The 18760-nt window shown below is 35.2% G+C and overlaps 1 protein-coding gene across 16 annotated transcripts in view; it reads right to left on the bottom strand.

Moving 5' to 3' along the window:
* The window catches only part of ANKS1B (ankyrin repeat and sterile alpha motif domain containing 1B), a 402720-nt gene that overhangs the window by 138531 nt on the left and 245429 nt on the right, over nt 1-18760 (bottom strand). For all 16 annotated transcript variants that reach the window (XM_048933569.1, XM_048933568.1, XM_048933550.1 and 13 more), the window contains one exon: nt 16227-16379. In XM_048933569.1, the coding sequence (XP_048789526.1) occupies nt 16227-16379 (153 nt within the window). The remainder of the gene's footprint in view (nt 1-16226; nt 16380-18760) is intronic.

Consider the following 18760-nt stretch of genomic DNA (forward strand, 5'->3'; position numbering starts at 1 on the left):
AGAAAAAAATGAAAAAGGACAATGTTCCTTGATGATGCTTCAAGCCACAAATGCCTGATGTCTGCCTGGTTGCAATGACAGTCCCTGTTGAGCAACAATGGTTAAAGTATGTGAAAAGCAGACTTTCATTGTTTGTCAACATATAATGTTCCGGGCTTTAAACATTAAGAGTGAGCAGCTTTTGTCTTTCAAAATTACACCTGTTCCAAGTTCTGTAACAAACTTTGACAGAAAAAAACCATAAACCCATGCATTCCTGCTTAATTAAGATTGGGCTACAAAGAATTAATTTCTTCCTGTACACATCTGTGTTGTAATACCTCAGTCTAACTAGTCTTATGTTTTCTGAATTAACAGATCTCAAAAGGACTTTTCAGTACATAAATCACTGTCCACTGCCTATTTTCTATTTATGTGGCATTTTAGTGAAGCCTTCTAGAGCCTAAAAAGCATTTAGACCTCAGGTTTACAATACTTCTGATATGGATGGTTAGCTATGGCAGAATAAAATATGAGTTTTAGAAAAAATGGACCACTTTCTCAGTTTAAGTGTTTTCTGAAGATGCCTTTCTCCTCTGCATAGAAAGATGAAGCTTTTTATGACTGCCAGCCAAATCAAAGCATGTCCTTATCCTTTTCCAACTGGTTTACTCCTCTTAATCAAGGTTTGCTGTTGCAATCTTTTACCATTCTTGTGTACAAGAACACATCTCTATATTGTCCAATGACTAAAATTGATTTCCAATCTACATCTGTCATGAAAGAGAGCAAGAAGGTTGCTTTGGTAAAATGGGACATCAATCTAGCCAAAATTCCCTCCAGGTTGTATAGTGTGGCATTAGATGAAACATTTTTAATAGATGAAACATTATTTTAATAATAAGCAAGTATCTCCCATAAACACTCCTATGAAACGCATTCACTATTTTATTAGGAAAATGCAAGCACACCTGAAGCAAACTGAGTTCTGTAGTCTGTGGAAATGTTTGGAGAAGTTACCAAGCATTAATAACATGAATGATGGTAGCAAAAATAACCAGAATGAATGGTATGAAAGACAGATAGAAAAAAAATATATATATACCTTTTTTAAAAAGCTTTCTGTAGAACTAAGAACATACTCAGTACATATCCAATAGAACAAGATTTGCAACAATGAATAACTACTTCCACCAGATCAGACTGACACATCTGGGAGATATGGGCAAGTGTTTCAACACAAAGATGTGTAAAATAGCAACCTTTAGAGGTAAATACCAGCTGATGATATCCAAATAGTCTATCTCAAGCTGCATATTCCAGGCCATCTGAGAGAAAAAGTAGTTGGTATTTGTGAAACAAAGGAGGTGAAAAGGGAAAAGGTGGTAAGTGTAAGACAATAAATAAATTCAAAAGTTTGCACAGAAACACCACAGAGCTCTAGAGCAGAGATCTGTTTAAACCACCACTCTACCTTTAGCAATGGCCCATAAAAAAGAAAATTCCCATGATTGTGGTGTGGGGGGCAGAGTGGCGAGGCCAGACTCTTTTCAGCACTGTGTGGAGACAGGACAAGGGGAAATGGCCAGAAACTGCAGCATAGGAAGTTCCGCAAAGATGTGCGCAAGAACTTCTTTACAGTGAGGTGACGGAGCACTGGAACAGGCTGCCCAGGGAGGTGGTGGAGTCTCCTTCTCTGGAGATGTTCAAGACCTGCCTGGATGCCTACCTGTGCAACCTACGGTAGGGAACCTGCTTTGGCAGGGGGGTTGGACTCGATGATCTCTGGAGGTCCCTTCCAACCCCTACAATTCTGTGATTCTGTGATTCTGTGTGTGACTGTAGAGTTGCTCTTGGTTCTTCAGACACACACCACCCTAAATGACAGCAACGCTGTATACGCAGTAAGTATACAAATTTAAAATTATACTAGATTAATGATACCTTACTGGAAGGAAAATAATTACAAGTTTACTGTGATTATACAGTACAGTTCAAGAAGAAGAACTTTAGGTCTTAATTAAACCACAGCTTTAGCAGTTTGTCTGATAAATACTAACTATAATTACCAATGGAATTTCACTGTATAAGTGTCACACCTTTGACCAAGAGTATTCTCTATTTAACCAATAAATATATTATTAAGATAGCCATTTTACATATAGCTGAATGTTTCACTTCTGACATACTCACAATAGCTAAGAAAACAATATGGGGGGAAAAAGAAGAGAAAAGGAAAAAAATATGTAATTGCCATGCACTAACATTACTGATACTTGTTAGAAGAGCACCAGGACCACCTAGTGGAGCTTTCACTTATTACAATGACTCTACGATGCTAGAAGTAGCAATATACTCCTCTTTATAGGAAAGTTAAAATATGGTATTACCACTGAACTACAGAAGTTACAGACAGGGAGACTCCTGTGAGTTCTGACTCATATCCTTGCCCTGCAGTACTGTTACTTTACTGCACACCACTGTTTTTCCCTTACTTTTAAAATGTTTTTATGTTTTTAAATGATTGTTTGTCTAATACATTATTCTGATACCTTCCTGTTTTTACATATAATATAGAGTTCTGTCAGGTCTCTTCTGAATTCCACAGAGGTATTGATAATAGTGTTTAATTCTTTTACTGGTATCTTCAAAGCAGAAATATATCAAAACAGAAGCATACGTTACTATCTTTGTGGTGCTATGTGCAAAACGCTATGAAACAATGCACAGAAATATTAATGAAAATTCACAATATATTCTGATAGCTTACTATAAGCTATATTTAAACTATATTCAAACTTGTTGGCGTTCTAAATGAGTGGGACCCAATGACTCTGCTTGTGTGGCTCTTCTGTCTTCAGTATTAGCAAAGCATAATCAAATTTCATTCCTTCTGGGCCACATATGAATGCATTTTCTAACAGACTAGAAAAATGTCTGTAGAAGTTTTCTATGTAACAGGTGCTACTTGAATTGGATCTGCCTTGCCTGAATAAGAGACACATAATTTGACATACCATCTCAGGATAGGGCACATGTATTTTAAAAAAAGAATCTGAAAACCTGCTTTATAGAAGATAATTCTAGACTTTTTCACCAAAAGGCATGTTACTGAGGTGAGACTAAAAATGAAATACTATTTACTTAAGCTACCCTTCCAGTAGCTGAGAGTGTTGGTTATAAAAGATACGGCAAAATTTGTTTTGTTTAGTTATACAATTGCCATAGAAGTAAATGTGACATATAGCTGCAGGACTGGAAAAAAAAAAAAAAAGAACAAAATGAAAAAACAACACGTATATAACTTTTCTAAGGAGTAAGCTGTATTTAGCAGCCTGGTATATCCAATAATTTTTAATGATAAAATGTGTTAGTATAAGATGGTGAACTAAAATAATGCTCTCAGAACATACCAAGGCTTTCCAGTATGTTTCCACAAAGGAGAAACAGGGCCCTAAGGCAACATGCTCTGCACTGGGACTGCTTTCTTTTGTGTATGTTCTTTGTTTGTGTGCAGGTTGTTTTTTTTTTCCTTTTAATTTTTTTTCCTTTTTTCTGACTATAGTTAATTATGTTTCCCAGATTTTTTTTTTTTTGTCAATAATTCTTATTCTATTTTCTCATGTACAATGTCATGTTCAGATTTAGAAGGGTATTCATTTTATAGAACACAAATATCCTCAACAGCAACGTAGGTACCTGAGTAAGGGTTGGATCTCTTTAACTCAGAAGAAAGAAACAGGCACCTTTAAGGCATGAGTCATCTGATGCATTTTAAGCATTTGCTTTATGATGGGATGATTCATATCAAAGAAAAGACTGCATCTCTTCAATGATTAGAACAAGAATCTAGACATGTATCTCCTATGACTATGTCTGAATTGTAAATGTGAATTCCAGTGACACAGACAGCAGCTGAATTTTATCTCTTCATAGGGATACTCTTTTGCTACTCTTTTGTTAAAGCAGAATATGACCTGGTACATTTTACACAAGTTAAGGAAAATGTGAATGATTTCTTTCAAAATCTCTGAAATTTCAAGTGATTGTTTTGCTATATAAAATATACTTTGTGTATGTATGTTCCATTTTTATATTAATAAATACATCTTTATGTATCATCTATAAATCGCACTGTACATTACTTCAATAGTCAGCTTGTACATTTAAAGCATTCTCGAGAGCCTCCTCAAAAAAAAGAAAAAAAAAAACTAAACAAAAAAACCCATACAAAAGCACTGAATACAAAAATACAAAAATATTGCAGATTTATGGGAAGATAGAGACCTCCAGGATTTTACATACAGCATGTGCATGCAAGAATGCACACACAATGACATACACATTCCCAAGTCAACTTTTCAACTACACTGATGAAAGCATCAAAGATACAAAACCTCCAAATATTTCTCAGAATGTACATTGCAATGAGCAGCATTTGTTCTTTAAGGATCATTACAACTTACTTTCAGCATGCCAGCTGAACAGGATAAGAAACTCAGGTGGGAAGCTAACAGCAATAGCTAACAGAGCTCTGAAACATCTTCATGGAAACAGCTCTTGAGACAAAAAGGCTGAAGCAGAAAACAGCACAAACAATAAAAGGAATTGATTCTACATGGCATTCTTCAGAGAGAAGTGTCAGCTAGCTTCCAAAATAAATAAAGCACGCTACATTTTTATTATTGTACTCATAGTTGTGTGTGAAGACTGACTGTGGGTATTATCAGTAATACTCATCTCTTTTACAATTCAATAATATGCTTTGTTATACACAGGTATCTCCCTTACCACATCATCCTACACTCACTTTGACAGATAACTGAAGTTTTCTTTTTATTTATTTAGTTAGTTATTTAATTTTGCTACTTTAAAAATATCAACAGGATGTGACAAAGAATTTGAGCATAAGATTTTAAGTATTTAGAATTATGCCTGTTGTGATTCTGATGACAGATTTCTGCAGTATCACTACACGTTTCTGATTCTTATTTAAACTTACCTTGACATTTTCCCATCAGAAGATTTACAATTCAGACCCTCTGAGTACATTTACAGTCAAACAAAGTGAGTTTCAGAACCAAATAAATGTTTTCACTTTTCTGTTAGTGGGTCTGTACTGCATTATGAGTAATATCTTTTTTGACTCTCAGTAGCTCACTGTGTACTTACACAGAAGAAGAAATACTTATTAGAACAGCAATAACAACAAAACAGGAATGCTAAAATTCTGTTGCTTATGGAAATATTAAAAATTGTCAGCAATAAACACAAAATCTCAGCTTAACAGCTCCTCCTGCAGAGAGTGAGGGGGTTTATCCTTGACGTGGTGAAATAATCTATGCTAAATCCCTGAGGAAATGCAGAGAACACAACAGCCAGTTTGCTTTTGTTCCTTATCTGAATTCCAGAGACCATATTCAAAATGTTATGGTGTAAAAATGAATTAAATTAGACCAAAATCCCTAGGAAAATGTTTTGTCTTGCCTTTTACGTTAGCTTAAATGAAATATCTTCAAAGAACCTTCCTTAAACTGTCAAGTATTATTGACTCAAATCTTACCTGGAACAATATCCATGTTTTATTCCTTTTATTCTTTTATGACGTAGTCATCTTCCATTTTTTTTCTGTAAATTATCATTTTGATTTCCTGTAATTGTTTACTAATAACAGTAGGAAGAATACTGAGAGAACCTGTAATTTTAGGACATACTTCAGAGAGTGTTCTAGGAGCTCTCTAGCCATCCATGAAGGCAACTACCTGCCATAAAGAGCCAGCAAGCTAACAAAAAGCTAACAAATTTGAAGACCAAAGCAGAATGGAATACCTAAATGTGAAAAAAAATTGCTATATATGAATGTAGCCATTTATTTACATCGTAGATATAAAGTAAGGACTTTTTCTTTTTTTTTTTTCAAATGATGCTTATATATTGTATGTGTATGTTATTCTCCTGTGTACTTCTAACCTTCTTTAATAAGCAATTTAATGGCACTTGTTTCCCACTCTCACCATCTCATCCTTGCATAAACTCCCTCAGTTATTACTGTCTCCAGTTCTCAGTTTCCTTTTTCCCACGCTTTTGTTCCAGTGAATTTCCAAAGCCAACCACCCCATATGCTTAGAGCCATACTGAACATCTTTAATTTTTTTTTCCTCTCACTTGAAGTCACATCTTACTGCTTCTACATCCTAGGGAGCCACAGATTAAGAAAAAAAATGTTCCCAGATCAAAGTACATAACCCAAGAAAATGACCTTTTTTTTGTGTGTGTGTGGATGTCTGTTAAGAGCAGGTAAGAATTATTTCTGCTTGCAAATTGCTCTCAGCTTCAGCAAAAGAAACAGCCTAGATCTCTACCAACTCTTTAATAATGTAAGTTTATGAACTAGCCTGGTGCTTTGCCACCCATCCTCCTCAGGTATAGCTTTGATATTTTTGCTGATATAAATCCTAACTAAATGTAACTTCTTAGATGGGAAGCACAATCTGCTTTGTGTTTGCTTACATTCACTAAAACATGGTAGAACCATATTGCAAGTGGGAGCACAAATGTTTAAAGTACTCAGCTCTGCATAATTCTGCTGCAGCTTTATGTGTGCACATGATTGTATATGCTCTTCTTTCTAGCTTACTGGAAAGGTATATGAAACAAAGACATTATGACTGAGCACTTCCCATCTTCAAGTAGAACATGCATGTGGAAGAGGGGATGACAAAAAAATTCTTTCCCATGATGGAGAAAACAGTTAAATAGCATCCAGCAAAAATATATGTACACCCAGCGAATGTAGTCAGGGTACCTAACTTTGGCTCAGAGAGGTTATGATCCAGCTTTCAATGCCTGAAAAATAGTATAAGTAATATCAAACTCTGTTTTTCTAGTGGCATCTGTCATTAGTGCACCTAAATCAAATGTTTGACTCATTGACAAACAAACACACTGTAAGAGGTTTTGAGGCTGACTTTCTCTTTTGAACCCCATAAAACCAGAAAGGTCTGTTTTTTTCCATGAACAGACTAACAGGTTTGCAACAGCTAAGTTATAATTTATTATCTGAATACATCTTTGAATTGCATGGCACATAAAAATGTTTAATTGCATTTTCTCTCTCTTTTTTTTTTTTAATTCATCTTTGTGATGCTGAAAAATTCTGACCTTAATCCTTTTACTCCTTTGGATATAATACTTTTCCCTCTTTTTCAAATCCAGGACTGTGCCTGTATGATACAAATGCAGCGGGTTGCAGGGAAATTCAAGCTAGCTCTGAACAACGTGAGAAGTGAGAATAAGACAGAAGACACAGGATAATGCTGCTGTCCTATTTCTGGTACATTAATCACTCTGATAGGTCTATGTGGCACAGCACTGCACTTGCTCTTACACCTGAGAATGTTAACAAAATCTGCTGTGCAAGGAAAATATTTCTAAAACGCCTGTGATCTTCAACATCCTTATAACTAAAATGACTGCCATTCATTCCTCTCTATCCTTAACTATCAAAACCGTTTGTGAACAGAAGACAAGTGATGCTAGTTGAAGTGAGATCTGATATCATTCTTGGGAGTTTTTATTGGAAATAAACCTATCACAACATCCTATAATGCAAAAGAGAAGGAAAAAAATTAAAATATCTTAAAGGGGAAAGAGTTCTCCTTTGCACACTGCTGAGAGTTAGTTGAAAATGGCAGCAATTTTAAAAAAGCATCAGAATGGTACCATAGTCCTTGAAACCATTATGTAATAAATTCTGCAGTTTTATTTCCGTGCAAATTCATTATGATTTTTATAATTGGCCAAATTTCGTTAAAGTAAAAGCAGAACTACTGCTTTATAACATTACCATCACTGTGTTCATTTGCTTTTATCTACCACAAACTTCAGGCACTTTATAATGACCTTCAATCAGCATAATCTATTTTAAAATGCCATAGGCCAGAAGTAGTTTTCGAGGGTAGCAAATGAACACATTTGACACAAGCAATTTACTCCAGCAAAACTAGCACAAGTAATTTACAAGAATCAAAATCTAAATGAAATATCCTAGAGGAACCACCTTTTATTACACTGTACAATTATTACTGTAATGAATGTATTGCAATGCATGCAAAGACTGCATGTTTCGAGGGCAAAATTCAAAATAGAATATCTGTCTAAAATATCTACACTAACATCAGATTGCAGGATCCAAAAAAGGACATTATTTTTAGATAGCAATTCATTTTTCTTGCAGGTTTCCCAACACTGAAAAGGTTAAGTTGATAAAATATAACTCTTTATCCCGAGCATTTCTGAGGTACTAAAGGCAGAACAAATCATTGCCCAGGACAACAAAATATTTAGTGACTATTTATTTTATGTTTCCTTCTTTTTTGTTTGTTTGTTTTGTTTTTGTAGAGAGCTTGTGGGCTGTGAGGAGAGGCTACTGTCTGGCTTATTTAAAGGGAACAAGAATTCTTGGCTATATCTTCTTCAGCTGTAATCTCCTTTCTGGAGATTACATTCTGAATCTTAAATGTGAACCACCTTACAGAACACAAAGATTCTGAGAGAAAATCAGAAAATAAGGCAATTTATTTGCTGCCTGAATGGAGGAAGATTTTATAAGGATACTTCAGAGACAATAACCTCCCTGGCACTAGGCAGAGTAGGTTGCTTTAATAAAAAAATTATCTTGCATTATAAATCAATCATTTGTGCTACCAGTGTGTTACAGGACAAGAAAATGATCCTGCAGGTGGAACACAATAGGTGCTAAAATTGCTCAGCTTTGATTATTAGTACTAAAAATTGCTGCCAATCACTACCTGATTATAATTTGTTTTGAAGAGTGCGTGGGGCAGATGAAAAGAAAAAAGAGAGAAAGAGAGAGCCAAAAAAAAAAAGCTAAGCCTTGGTTTTAAGAATTCTATGATAAGAGCAAAGATTTACCTCAGAAAAGAGGTACAAGTCATTGTTAAAAAACATATTTTGATATGACTGAAACCCTTAAAATCAGAAATAAATGGACAAAATGGGAAAGTTACTAAAAACAAATCAGAAGATTTCAGTGATTAAAGATTAAATATGATTATTTTACAATGTGTGCTATCAGAAAGCATGTTTTTTATTGTTGTCAAAATACAAGGAAATACAAATACAGAATTAGGGAAATTATGGCAAAGTGCTTAGTAGTCTTTTCTACGTACATAATCTGTAGTGCAAAATGATACCAGACGGATTTAAAGAGAATTATATCAAAAAAGTAAATGCTGTGAAAATGCCCATAGTGCAAATGTTTTCTCTTCCTTCGCTTCCCTGTATTTGAACCAAAGCACTGTATTTAAACTAAAATAAGTGTTTCTCCTCCCACCTCCTCCAGCTATGATCACTGTTACAATTCAAGGTAGCAGTAGAAAGAGGTAAACAGTGGATGTCTTGAAGAAATTGCCATGCTTTATGTTGTCTCTTGATCTTTTGCAAATAACAGTGTAGGCAAAAGATGATGACATATTTAAAAGGTATTTTGCATTACCATCAGGAACAGATGGAAGTTTCACATCAAATAGCTCAAGAGGCTGAGATCACTATTTATGCAAAATGTTACATGCAGAGCTTGTACGTAAGAGTTAAACTTATCATGAAGCTGCAGTACTGGCTTATGGACATCTTCACAATATAACGACTTCCATTAACATTTCTAGAAATCACCACTGAAACACTACAACATAAAAACTGTTTCAAAATATAAAATCCACCATTATTTACAAACTGAGTGACTGATGGTGCTGCTAATGCAGGAAGAATCTGACTATAGAATGTTTTCAAATGCAAGATTCAATGGAAGAAATTTACTACATGACTGCAATTGTTATGTATTTCCTTCTTGCAAAAGGAACAAAAATGTATTAAAAGCCTTTTGAGACACCCGTGAGTGCTGTGGCTGAACAAAATCTACATAGCAGTCATGTATGGAGAAAAAATGCTATTTGTTTAATATTTCATAACTTTTCTTCTACATGCAGTGAACTTACTGATCCCATTTCCAAAGGAAATAAGAGTAATTTACTGTTACTTACTAGTGTAGTAGCTCACACAAAATAATGTAATGCCATTTGAGGCACTGCTCTACTAACGTAGGAGCAACTGAGTAAATCCACATACATGTCTTTGTTCATCAAGAAATAATGCATAATGATGAAAGCTGTTCAGTGTCAGACCCATCTATGGATTATGTGATTTGAAATACGTAAGCAACTAGGGAATGTTCTACAACACTGACGGAACTTATCTTGAATATGATTCCTAGTAAGCTGAGATTCTACAGAATGTACTGCTAATGCAGACTTCAGTCTACAGCAACTACAGGAAGAGCTATGGACATCCTTATTAGTCAGCAGTATCTTTGGGACTGTGGCTCCGTGTTCTCTCAATTCCTTTCAGTGAGCTAAAATCTAGCATGGGGCTCTAAGGCAGAGAGGAAAAGGAATAGAAATTGTAGATCTACAATCACAACGTATGAGAATGTTATTGAGATGTAATGTTTCATTGTTCTTCAAAACCTGCCTCTGCAGAGTGGTACACCTGGGAAATTAACTAATAACAAGAGAAGAGTTGCAGAATAATTTGTCAAACAGAATCTGAAGGACAGCCCTCCTAAAAAAAAGGGTGTCTTTCATTCCAAGGAGCATGGGAAATTAAGTTGTCTAGTGAGAACTGTACAAAAAGCCATCCATTTGGCATGTACTACTAAGACAAGCTATGGAGTTGCTATCTGTTCTATTGGAATAGGTAGGGAGGCTGCTAAGCAAAACATTAACCTAATCAAGAAATCTGAATGCAGTCTGTGATTCATTTTCAAGTCCTTTAAGCAGAGACTATAACTCGTACTGACATTGGAGGTGTATTAGTTGACTAATGCCTCAGAAGAGCTTTGAGAGCTAAGCTTAGTACAAAGATTGCTATCATTTATATCTATAGGTGCAAGTTAAATATGAATAAAGTAACTCTGACTTTGAAACTAGACATGGATAGCAGGCACTCTGTGCATTTAAAGCTATACAAAGATGGACTAGAAAGATACAGCACAAGGATTTCTGGAAGTACCAAATAGCTAAGGGAAGTTTAGCCATTTTGCAAAACTTCAGTTTGCAAGAGAGATTACTGAAAGGAGAATTGATACAAGTGTAAAATGAACCACAGCACATAAAAGATAAATAGAAAAGGAATTCAAGAATAAATTTCTGGAATTGCTAGTAATGACGTGCAAATTTGGAAATAAAGGTTTCTAAGCTTGTCCCAGGAATTTAATAGCATATCCTAGTAGTGGACACACAGATAAATGCAACCAGAAAGAGTAAGAAGTGACTGTTGTAAAGGTACCTCACATTTCAAAATCTTATTGGAGCTCTTTGAAACAGACAGAACTACATAAAGTTGATGATCTGCTTGTCTGGGTTTCTAAAGTCTTTTGACAAATCTTGTAAGAAAAATATAGCAGTCATGGCATGATGCCATAAGAAGAGGGGTCTTTTGCAGCTAAATAGCCAGTTAAAATAGGAAACTGTAGGAAAAAACAACAGTTTTCAGAGTGGAAGCAGGTTCCTAGTGAAATTCTGAGGAGATCTGTAAACAGACTTCTGCTGTTCAATATATTTATAAATTGTATTGGAAAGAAGACTAGTGGTAACATTACAAAACTGTTTCAGAAGTCCTTCAGCTGAAAGTGATTAACAACTGGAAGAACGCTGTGCAGACAGCTCATAATATGATCATCCTTTGTGCACAGCCTTCCCTCGTCACCCGTTTAAGGTCAGTTTTATGGATGACACAGTGTAGCATACAGAATCTCTGATCTGTTTCAGCATGGCCATTTTAATGAACTTTTGTCACTATACCACAAAAAATAGTGGGCTGCAGTAGCAGCTTCAAATAAAAAATCACTTCTTCACACAGTACATATTTAAACTGTGCAACTTGTTGGCAATATTACAGATAGTCTAAAGTATTCAATTATAAGCTAATGGAAGATAGTCCACTGGTGGCTATTTTCTCTCTCCAGTATCTCTGATCTAATCCTTAACAGCAATCATCATGTCCAAATAGAAACCAGAAATGCAAGTTTTGAGAGAATGCATGAAGAATATTTCCCCAAAAGCTCAAAATCAGGAATGTAATTGAATATATGCAACAATTTGTTAAACATTAATTCTAAAGAAATGACTGAATCACTCATTTGAAAGATCTCTGTACAAAAACAGAAGAGGCTCACTATACAGGATGAACTTCTTGAGAAAAAAATGTAAACCAGGCCACTTACATGTAACTTTCCTCCCAGGAATTCATCTATCTGTGATTCAAGGCCTACTTTCAGAAAAACAGCTGTGTAACCATTCTCAGTTTTTTTTTTTTTTTTTCAAGAAAATTGCTAGGGTGTGAGAAGGAGCTTTAGGAGAGTACACAGGCTAAAAGCGTGCCAGATAAGAAAGGTAAAATTGAAGGCATCAGATTGTTGAGATGGGGAAACTGGCACCTCAAGGATTCAAGAATAACAACGCCCATATTTAAAAGGCATAAAATCCTGAGGAAAAAAGGGAATCAGAAGAAAGCAATTCAGCAGCATCACAGATAACCCTGCTCCAAGAGCAGCAGAAGCCAGAGATTCCCTACCTGATGACTACTTCGCCATTAGACTGAGTGACTCATTTGTGGGGGGTGACTTAATGCTTAGTTCATTAGTCCTGCAATGTATTGTGCGTTTTAGACAACAAATAACTCATTCTGTGCTTTTACCTTGTTTATATCTTGCATGAAGAATCTCTTTAGTAAAAGCTCCCCAAACAGAGTGACTCCCAGAGGGGGAGGGTTACATAAGTAATCCAGGATAACAGACAAGAATAATGTGATTAGTCATATGGAAGAATGTTTATAGTTTAAAGCACAGATATATGCTTTAGATGGGTTAGGGGATTTCAAAACATAGATTTTTTCCAGCAGATTAGATATTTTCCAGAGAAGTTCCACACAGCTACAAGATTGAATAAATGGTATCTGAATCTGAGTACAGAATTTGACCTTTCTAGTGAGCCAAGGAATCTCAGAGACAAAACCAGAAGTATTGGAAAAGCCAGTTCTGGGAGAAAGCATACCCCGAATACTTATACAGTGAAGACAAGACAGTTTGAACTATCCTTCCCAGAAAGCACATTCCTGAGAAATTAATGAAGGCAATGAATCTGGGACAATTCTTGATCTAAATGACAAATAAATAAGTGAAATAGAATCTAAATTTCAAAGACAGTATTTTTGAAGACAGACTGAGGAGGGTGGCAGAAGCTAACAAGAAACACAAGCTAATAGCTTTTTAAAGTTTGATTCAATTGCTTTAAGTAACAGCTGCTTGACTGTGCTTGAAGGAATACACATTATATATATGTATACCTAAAAGTCCAGAGGAGACTAGTACACAAATTAGAGCAGACAAAGAATTGCAGCAGGAACCTGCATCTTAAATTTGTTTCTCTCTGCCAATAAGGTAGCTAGATTCATTCAGTTGCAGAGAGAATATATATAATTTCAGAATATACTGCCTGCTTTCTGTCCTAAAAAAAAAAAAAAAAAAAAAAAAAGGACTGTTTGCTTTAATAAATTAATAGATTTATACCTTGAAATGGAAGAAAAGCACCTTGCTCAGCATCACACATGAAAGTTTAGAGGTATGCTATAAGTAAAAGCTTATTAGATGGCATAATGACAAAAGATAGTCTTACTACTAACGTACAAAAAAATAATCTATGACTTCATGATCTTGATCCACCACCTTAAAATTATAGAAAGAAGATAGCAAATAATTTTAATTTATCAGAATGTAGTGAAAGGTTTGTGAAAAATCAAACGTTCCCTTCTCTCCCATGCCATTTCAGTTATGCTATTTTACTTAATAAAGATATTATCTTTACCATCAAATCTGCTTCTACCCCCTCAAGAAGCCATCAATGATTTCTCAAAAACAAAATGGAAAGAAGCACCAAATATGAATTAATGAGTTCCTTGCGCAGAAATAAGAATGGCTTTTGTGTCAAATTCAGAGGCTTCAACTGTTTAACCAATGGCTAAAAGGAAAAAGTTACATCTGTAGCACTTGTTACATTCCAGAGTGGCTTTGATGCTTACGGATTCCTTTATGAAAACTTTCTTTAACAAGATCCTGTTTGCCTTAGCCTGAACAAGAGGTGGAACTTCTGAAATCGATTTCAGGCAGCAGGACTGCAGGTCAGAGATAAGCCAAACTGCACAATGCCTCAGACCAATTTCTTGTCCATTTCTGAAAATTTCCTCTCAACCCATACAGCAAAATAACAATAAGTACTTTCCAGAGCCACAGCTTCTTGTAATTAGCAATTATTTCATTATGATTAGATGCCACTGACTGGTTAGAAAAGTCAGAAAAATGAAAGGAAATAAATACTGGCTAGACCCTAACGAAAATTCTGAGAATTTTAGTGACTGCTTTAGTCACTATGCTTTATTACCCAATAGCAGGGAGAAATTTATATATGCAACCAGAAAAATATTTAAATAACTGTTTAATAGCTCCTTATTGCAAATGATGGCAATAAGGAGCATCTTCCCAAGATGAATAGGGATTAATTGAGAACAGGCTGTTAACTCTTGAAATTAGAGGGACTTATACTGGTTTGGTTTATACTGATTTTACAGAAATGTATTCCTGTTAATTTCAGTGCAGGCACTTACTTCTCTTTTCAACAATTAAATAAATTTGGAATTAAACTGTGTCTTTAATGAGCTCTAATGATCCACTTGGGGGCGCTAAAAGGTAATTTGTTTGTGAATTGATTATGGCAAAATGGTTGGGATTCAAAATAAAGTTACACAACATGAGCAGAGACTTCTATTTTTTCAACTCAGTGCTGGCTGTTCATCTACATAAGCTTCTGGAGCAATGGGTCCCCAGTTCTTAACAAATTTCCATCTACTTATAGAAAAAAGAATCAGTTATAAGTAGCTTTAGCAGCAGACACCCATCACATCAATTAAAAGCAAACTTCATTTATACTCCTCCAACAGACATTGAATGCAACAGACAGAACATATAAGGCAGACTAATCCTTACTCTTATTCTACATTTGTATGCAAGCTAAAATTAACTGGGGGAGGGGGAAAAAAAAAAGAAAGAAAAGAAATTTTAACAAGTAGTAGCTTTGCCTTTCAGTTAATAATACCTCTGCTTTTAAACACTGGTTCTGGGCTATACCTGCTTGTAACTTGTATACCAGTTACTGTGTTGAAACATGGCTTTGCACCATTTTTATGTTATCCATTTCTCTAGCTTGAAGGGAATTGAGAACTGTTCCCCACCATGAAGTTGTATCTTACACCTGATTGCCTGTGGCTTCTGGTGGCCCTTTCACTGCTCTGACAGATAGGCACTAATTAGAGGTGGAGACACAGTATCTTCTACACGGGAAGGAAGAGCAGAATTTTTTGGGGGAAGAGCTAATAAAATATGACATTGAGCTTTTGTTCACATAGGGATTGTCTTAAAGATCAGATAAGGTGACAATATACTCGATTTCAAAAGCCACAGCAGATCCAAAGCTATAATCATCTATCTTTTACAAAAGCAAACAACATCAGTACCAGACACAAAACTTATATGAAAATTCCAATGGTAAAGCTGTACTCTCAATTTCTTCACTGTAACAGTACAAAATTAATCTTATCCCAAATTAATATGCAGTGCAGTCCACTTTAAAGTTTATGGTTGACCATATTTAGGCAACAAATTTAACTGACTTATGTAAGCAAAGTTTCAAACAAAAGTGGTAACTAAACACAATATTTTGTTCTGTTAGTATAACTTGCCTACATTTAGGGTTTCTTTCTTTCAAGTTTAATTTAGCCAAAGCATGTGGAAAAAACCTGTGTGTTTATAAGAGCTACTGTTGTTAGGCACTCTGTAAGTGAGAACGTACAATTTATAAACAATAAAAATATACTTTGAAATGTCATTCAGCATCCTGAAGGCACAAGCCATGATTGAATGCCATACTAAAAACAACGAAAATGCAAATAGAAGCAAAGGGTACAGTCAACCTAGATAAAGGCATGAAAGCTGTAATCATTAACAGTACTTGATGACAGTATTTGTAGTGCGGTTTGCTTTTGTGCTTTTCCTTTCCTGTGTAAAGGCACGTACTATAACATATTTTGGAGCAACCACTGCTATGAATTGACCAACTTACATTAATTAATTCAATCTCCCAGATTTTTTTCACAAGGTCCATCGATGTATAGCCATTAATTAGAAAGGATTTGGTATAGTCACCCAGTTCAATGGAATCCAGCCATTCAGCTACAGAGGCGGGGTTGTAGCCATCATGACCGATCTGCTTCATCTGAAAAACAAGAATGAGTAAGAATTGCAGATAATATTCATTAAACATGTTTCAGAGAGTAGATATTTTCATTTATTCTCCTTGGGACCTTATTCTCTGATTGACTTCGTTCCAAAGACTAGCACAGTACAAAGAAAGAATTTTGAGTAAAAGTACTAATAGAACTTAGTTTTCAATGGATCTTTTTCTTAGGGCTCTTTGCCTTTTAAACTAAAATATACCAAGACTGTATGTAGCATGTGTTCAATCCTTACTAGACATCACAGAATCCACAAGCAGGGGATGGCAAAAGACAAGAGAGAAAGAGAGAGAAAGAGAAGGAGATTATTAATATCCTGACTGCACAAAAATGTCACCTAAGATTTCTTAGTAGGAGAAGAAATTAAACTGAAGGTTGGATCTTTTGCTATTGAACTTCAAATGAAACATATTTCCTTGGTTATATTATTCCTAATTTATCTCTCCTCCTAGGTTATCTGATATTTCATAGAGGTTGAAGCAACAGTGTATTTTTTCACCCCCAAGGGAAGTTTAAAATAGTGTCTTTCCTCTACCTGGTCATATTTTTCATGGAGCTCCTGGGAATTTAATATAATTTAGATTGCTCTGCTTCTGTGAAGTTGATTGAGACTGGACAACTGAAACCAATATTACTGGAACAAAACTGACAGAATGATGTACACAGAAAAGCACCACATGCATTATAAATCAACACAAGAAGAAAAAGCATAATCATATACATTCTATTTTCATAAAAATAAACTAAGAAATCCAACTAGCATCTAATTTTCTGGAATGTTGTAAAACTACTAAGAAGTAAAGAACTGTGATTTTTCTTTCCAAATTGCCTCTTAGTGACACAGGAGAAGATTTTCAAGATAGCCTTTAAAGACAAAATGAATAAAGCCTCTACCTGTGCAATTAGTTATGACATACTCTTAGGAATTACAAAGAAATTTGCAACAGTGGCAAAGAAGCAAAGAAATAGGAAAAAAAAAAAAAAAAAAAGCAATAGCCTCAATTTTCAACATCACTATTTGCATATCACTGACATTCTTGCTTGAATTGACATTTAACTCTGGCTAATTTGATAATACACTGAATTGCTGAACTTCTGAGCAGTTTCAGAGTTTAAGGCTTTACATTCAGCACAGCATCTCCAGAATATGCAAGGGTGGTACTGTGCATGCTGAAAGGCAGTCTCCCATTTCTGCCTTCTTATATACACTGCCACTTTCTGAGAAACACTGGAAGTATGACAAAAATATAATGCTTTGAGCTTAAGTTTGAAGTGACAAAGTAATTTAAAAAGAAGAGATCTTAACACCTTGCCTGAACCAGTTTATTTCTCAAAGTTTATCTGAAATGCAATCTGAATTCAAAGCAGAGGAAAAAAAAACAACAAAGAAATTTGAAATCCAAAGTAGTGTTTGTCTATCTGTTCAAATGCAGAAAGCCAGCAAACCATGATCTTGATCTCGGTTTCCTGCAGTAGCAGAAAGGAAGGATGCAGACACACTTCATCATGGATTTGACAGTTCACTCTTTGGTCTTTTGCTACAGATGTTGGGTATAAAATATTAAGGAAATATTTAAATGACGCAGTGAAATCATTACCTGAAATCATATAAGAGAGAGAATTCCCATAATTAACTATGGGAATTGTAACCTTCCAGGTCACTTCTGAAGCGAAGGATTCATATTAGGAAGTGAGAGTCAAAAGGCAAGAATTAAGTTAAGACTATGAATTCAGTTTTGTTACTGATCTTGACATTTTGGAAGTTAGTTTCATCCTGATTTAGAATGAAAGCTCCAAATGCCAAAAGAATGGCAAATGCTTCTTTCGCTGTCATTCAGATTTATTTCCAATTTTATACTAAAGGTCTGTCCGGCAGACTGCGAAACCAAGGAGAACCCTGTCAGCTTTGCTTCTTGGAAAGCTTATTTCTAGGGGTGATTTGAAATAAGTTATTGTTAAACAACAGACACTTGGAAAGAAGGGGCCCAATAAACAGAAGAAAAATCTATATAGAGAGAAGATATGAAGAAGATGTATGAGGTCTGCACAGAACCCATGACTTTTGAAATATGTATTTTTGTTTCCCTTCTGATATAGACAAAAGTGAAGCACTTTTGAAGCAATTTTCAGAGAATTCAGACAGAGAATATTCTGCAAAGTCCTTCTTTTGCTTATTACTATTTAAACTTTAATAAATATTGATTTTAGCACTATTTTTCTTCTCACCTGCTGATTAAGAAACCTCATGCTGTTTAGCACATAATACTGAAAGCCCATGAGTTTCTATGAAAAGCAAACACGGCATTGGAAGTTTCTGAATTCTGAGTTCTCAAAGGAGATCTCCATCAGAAGGGAAAAACAG

The sequence above is a fragment of the Lagopus muta genome, chromosome 1 (assembly GCF_023343835.1).
Source record: "Lagopus muta isolate bLagMut1 chromosome 1, bLagMut1 primary, whole genome shotgun sequence".
Taxonomy (NCBI): domain Eukaryota; kingdom Metazoa; phylum Chordata; class Aves; order Galliformes; family Phasianidae; genus Lagopus; species Lagopus muta.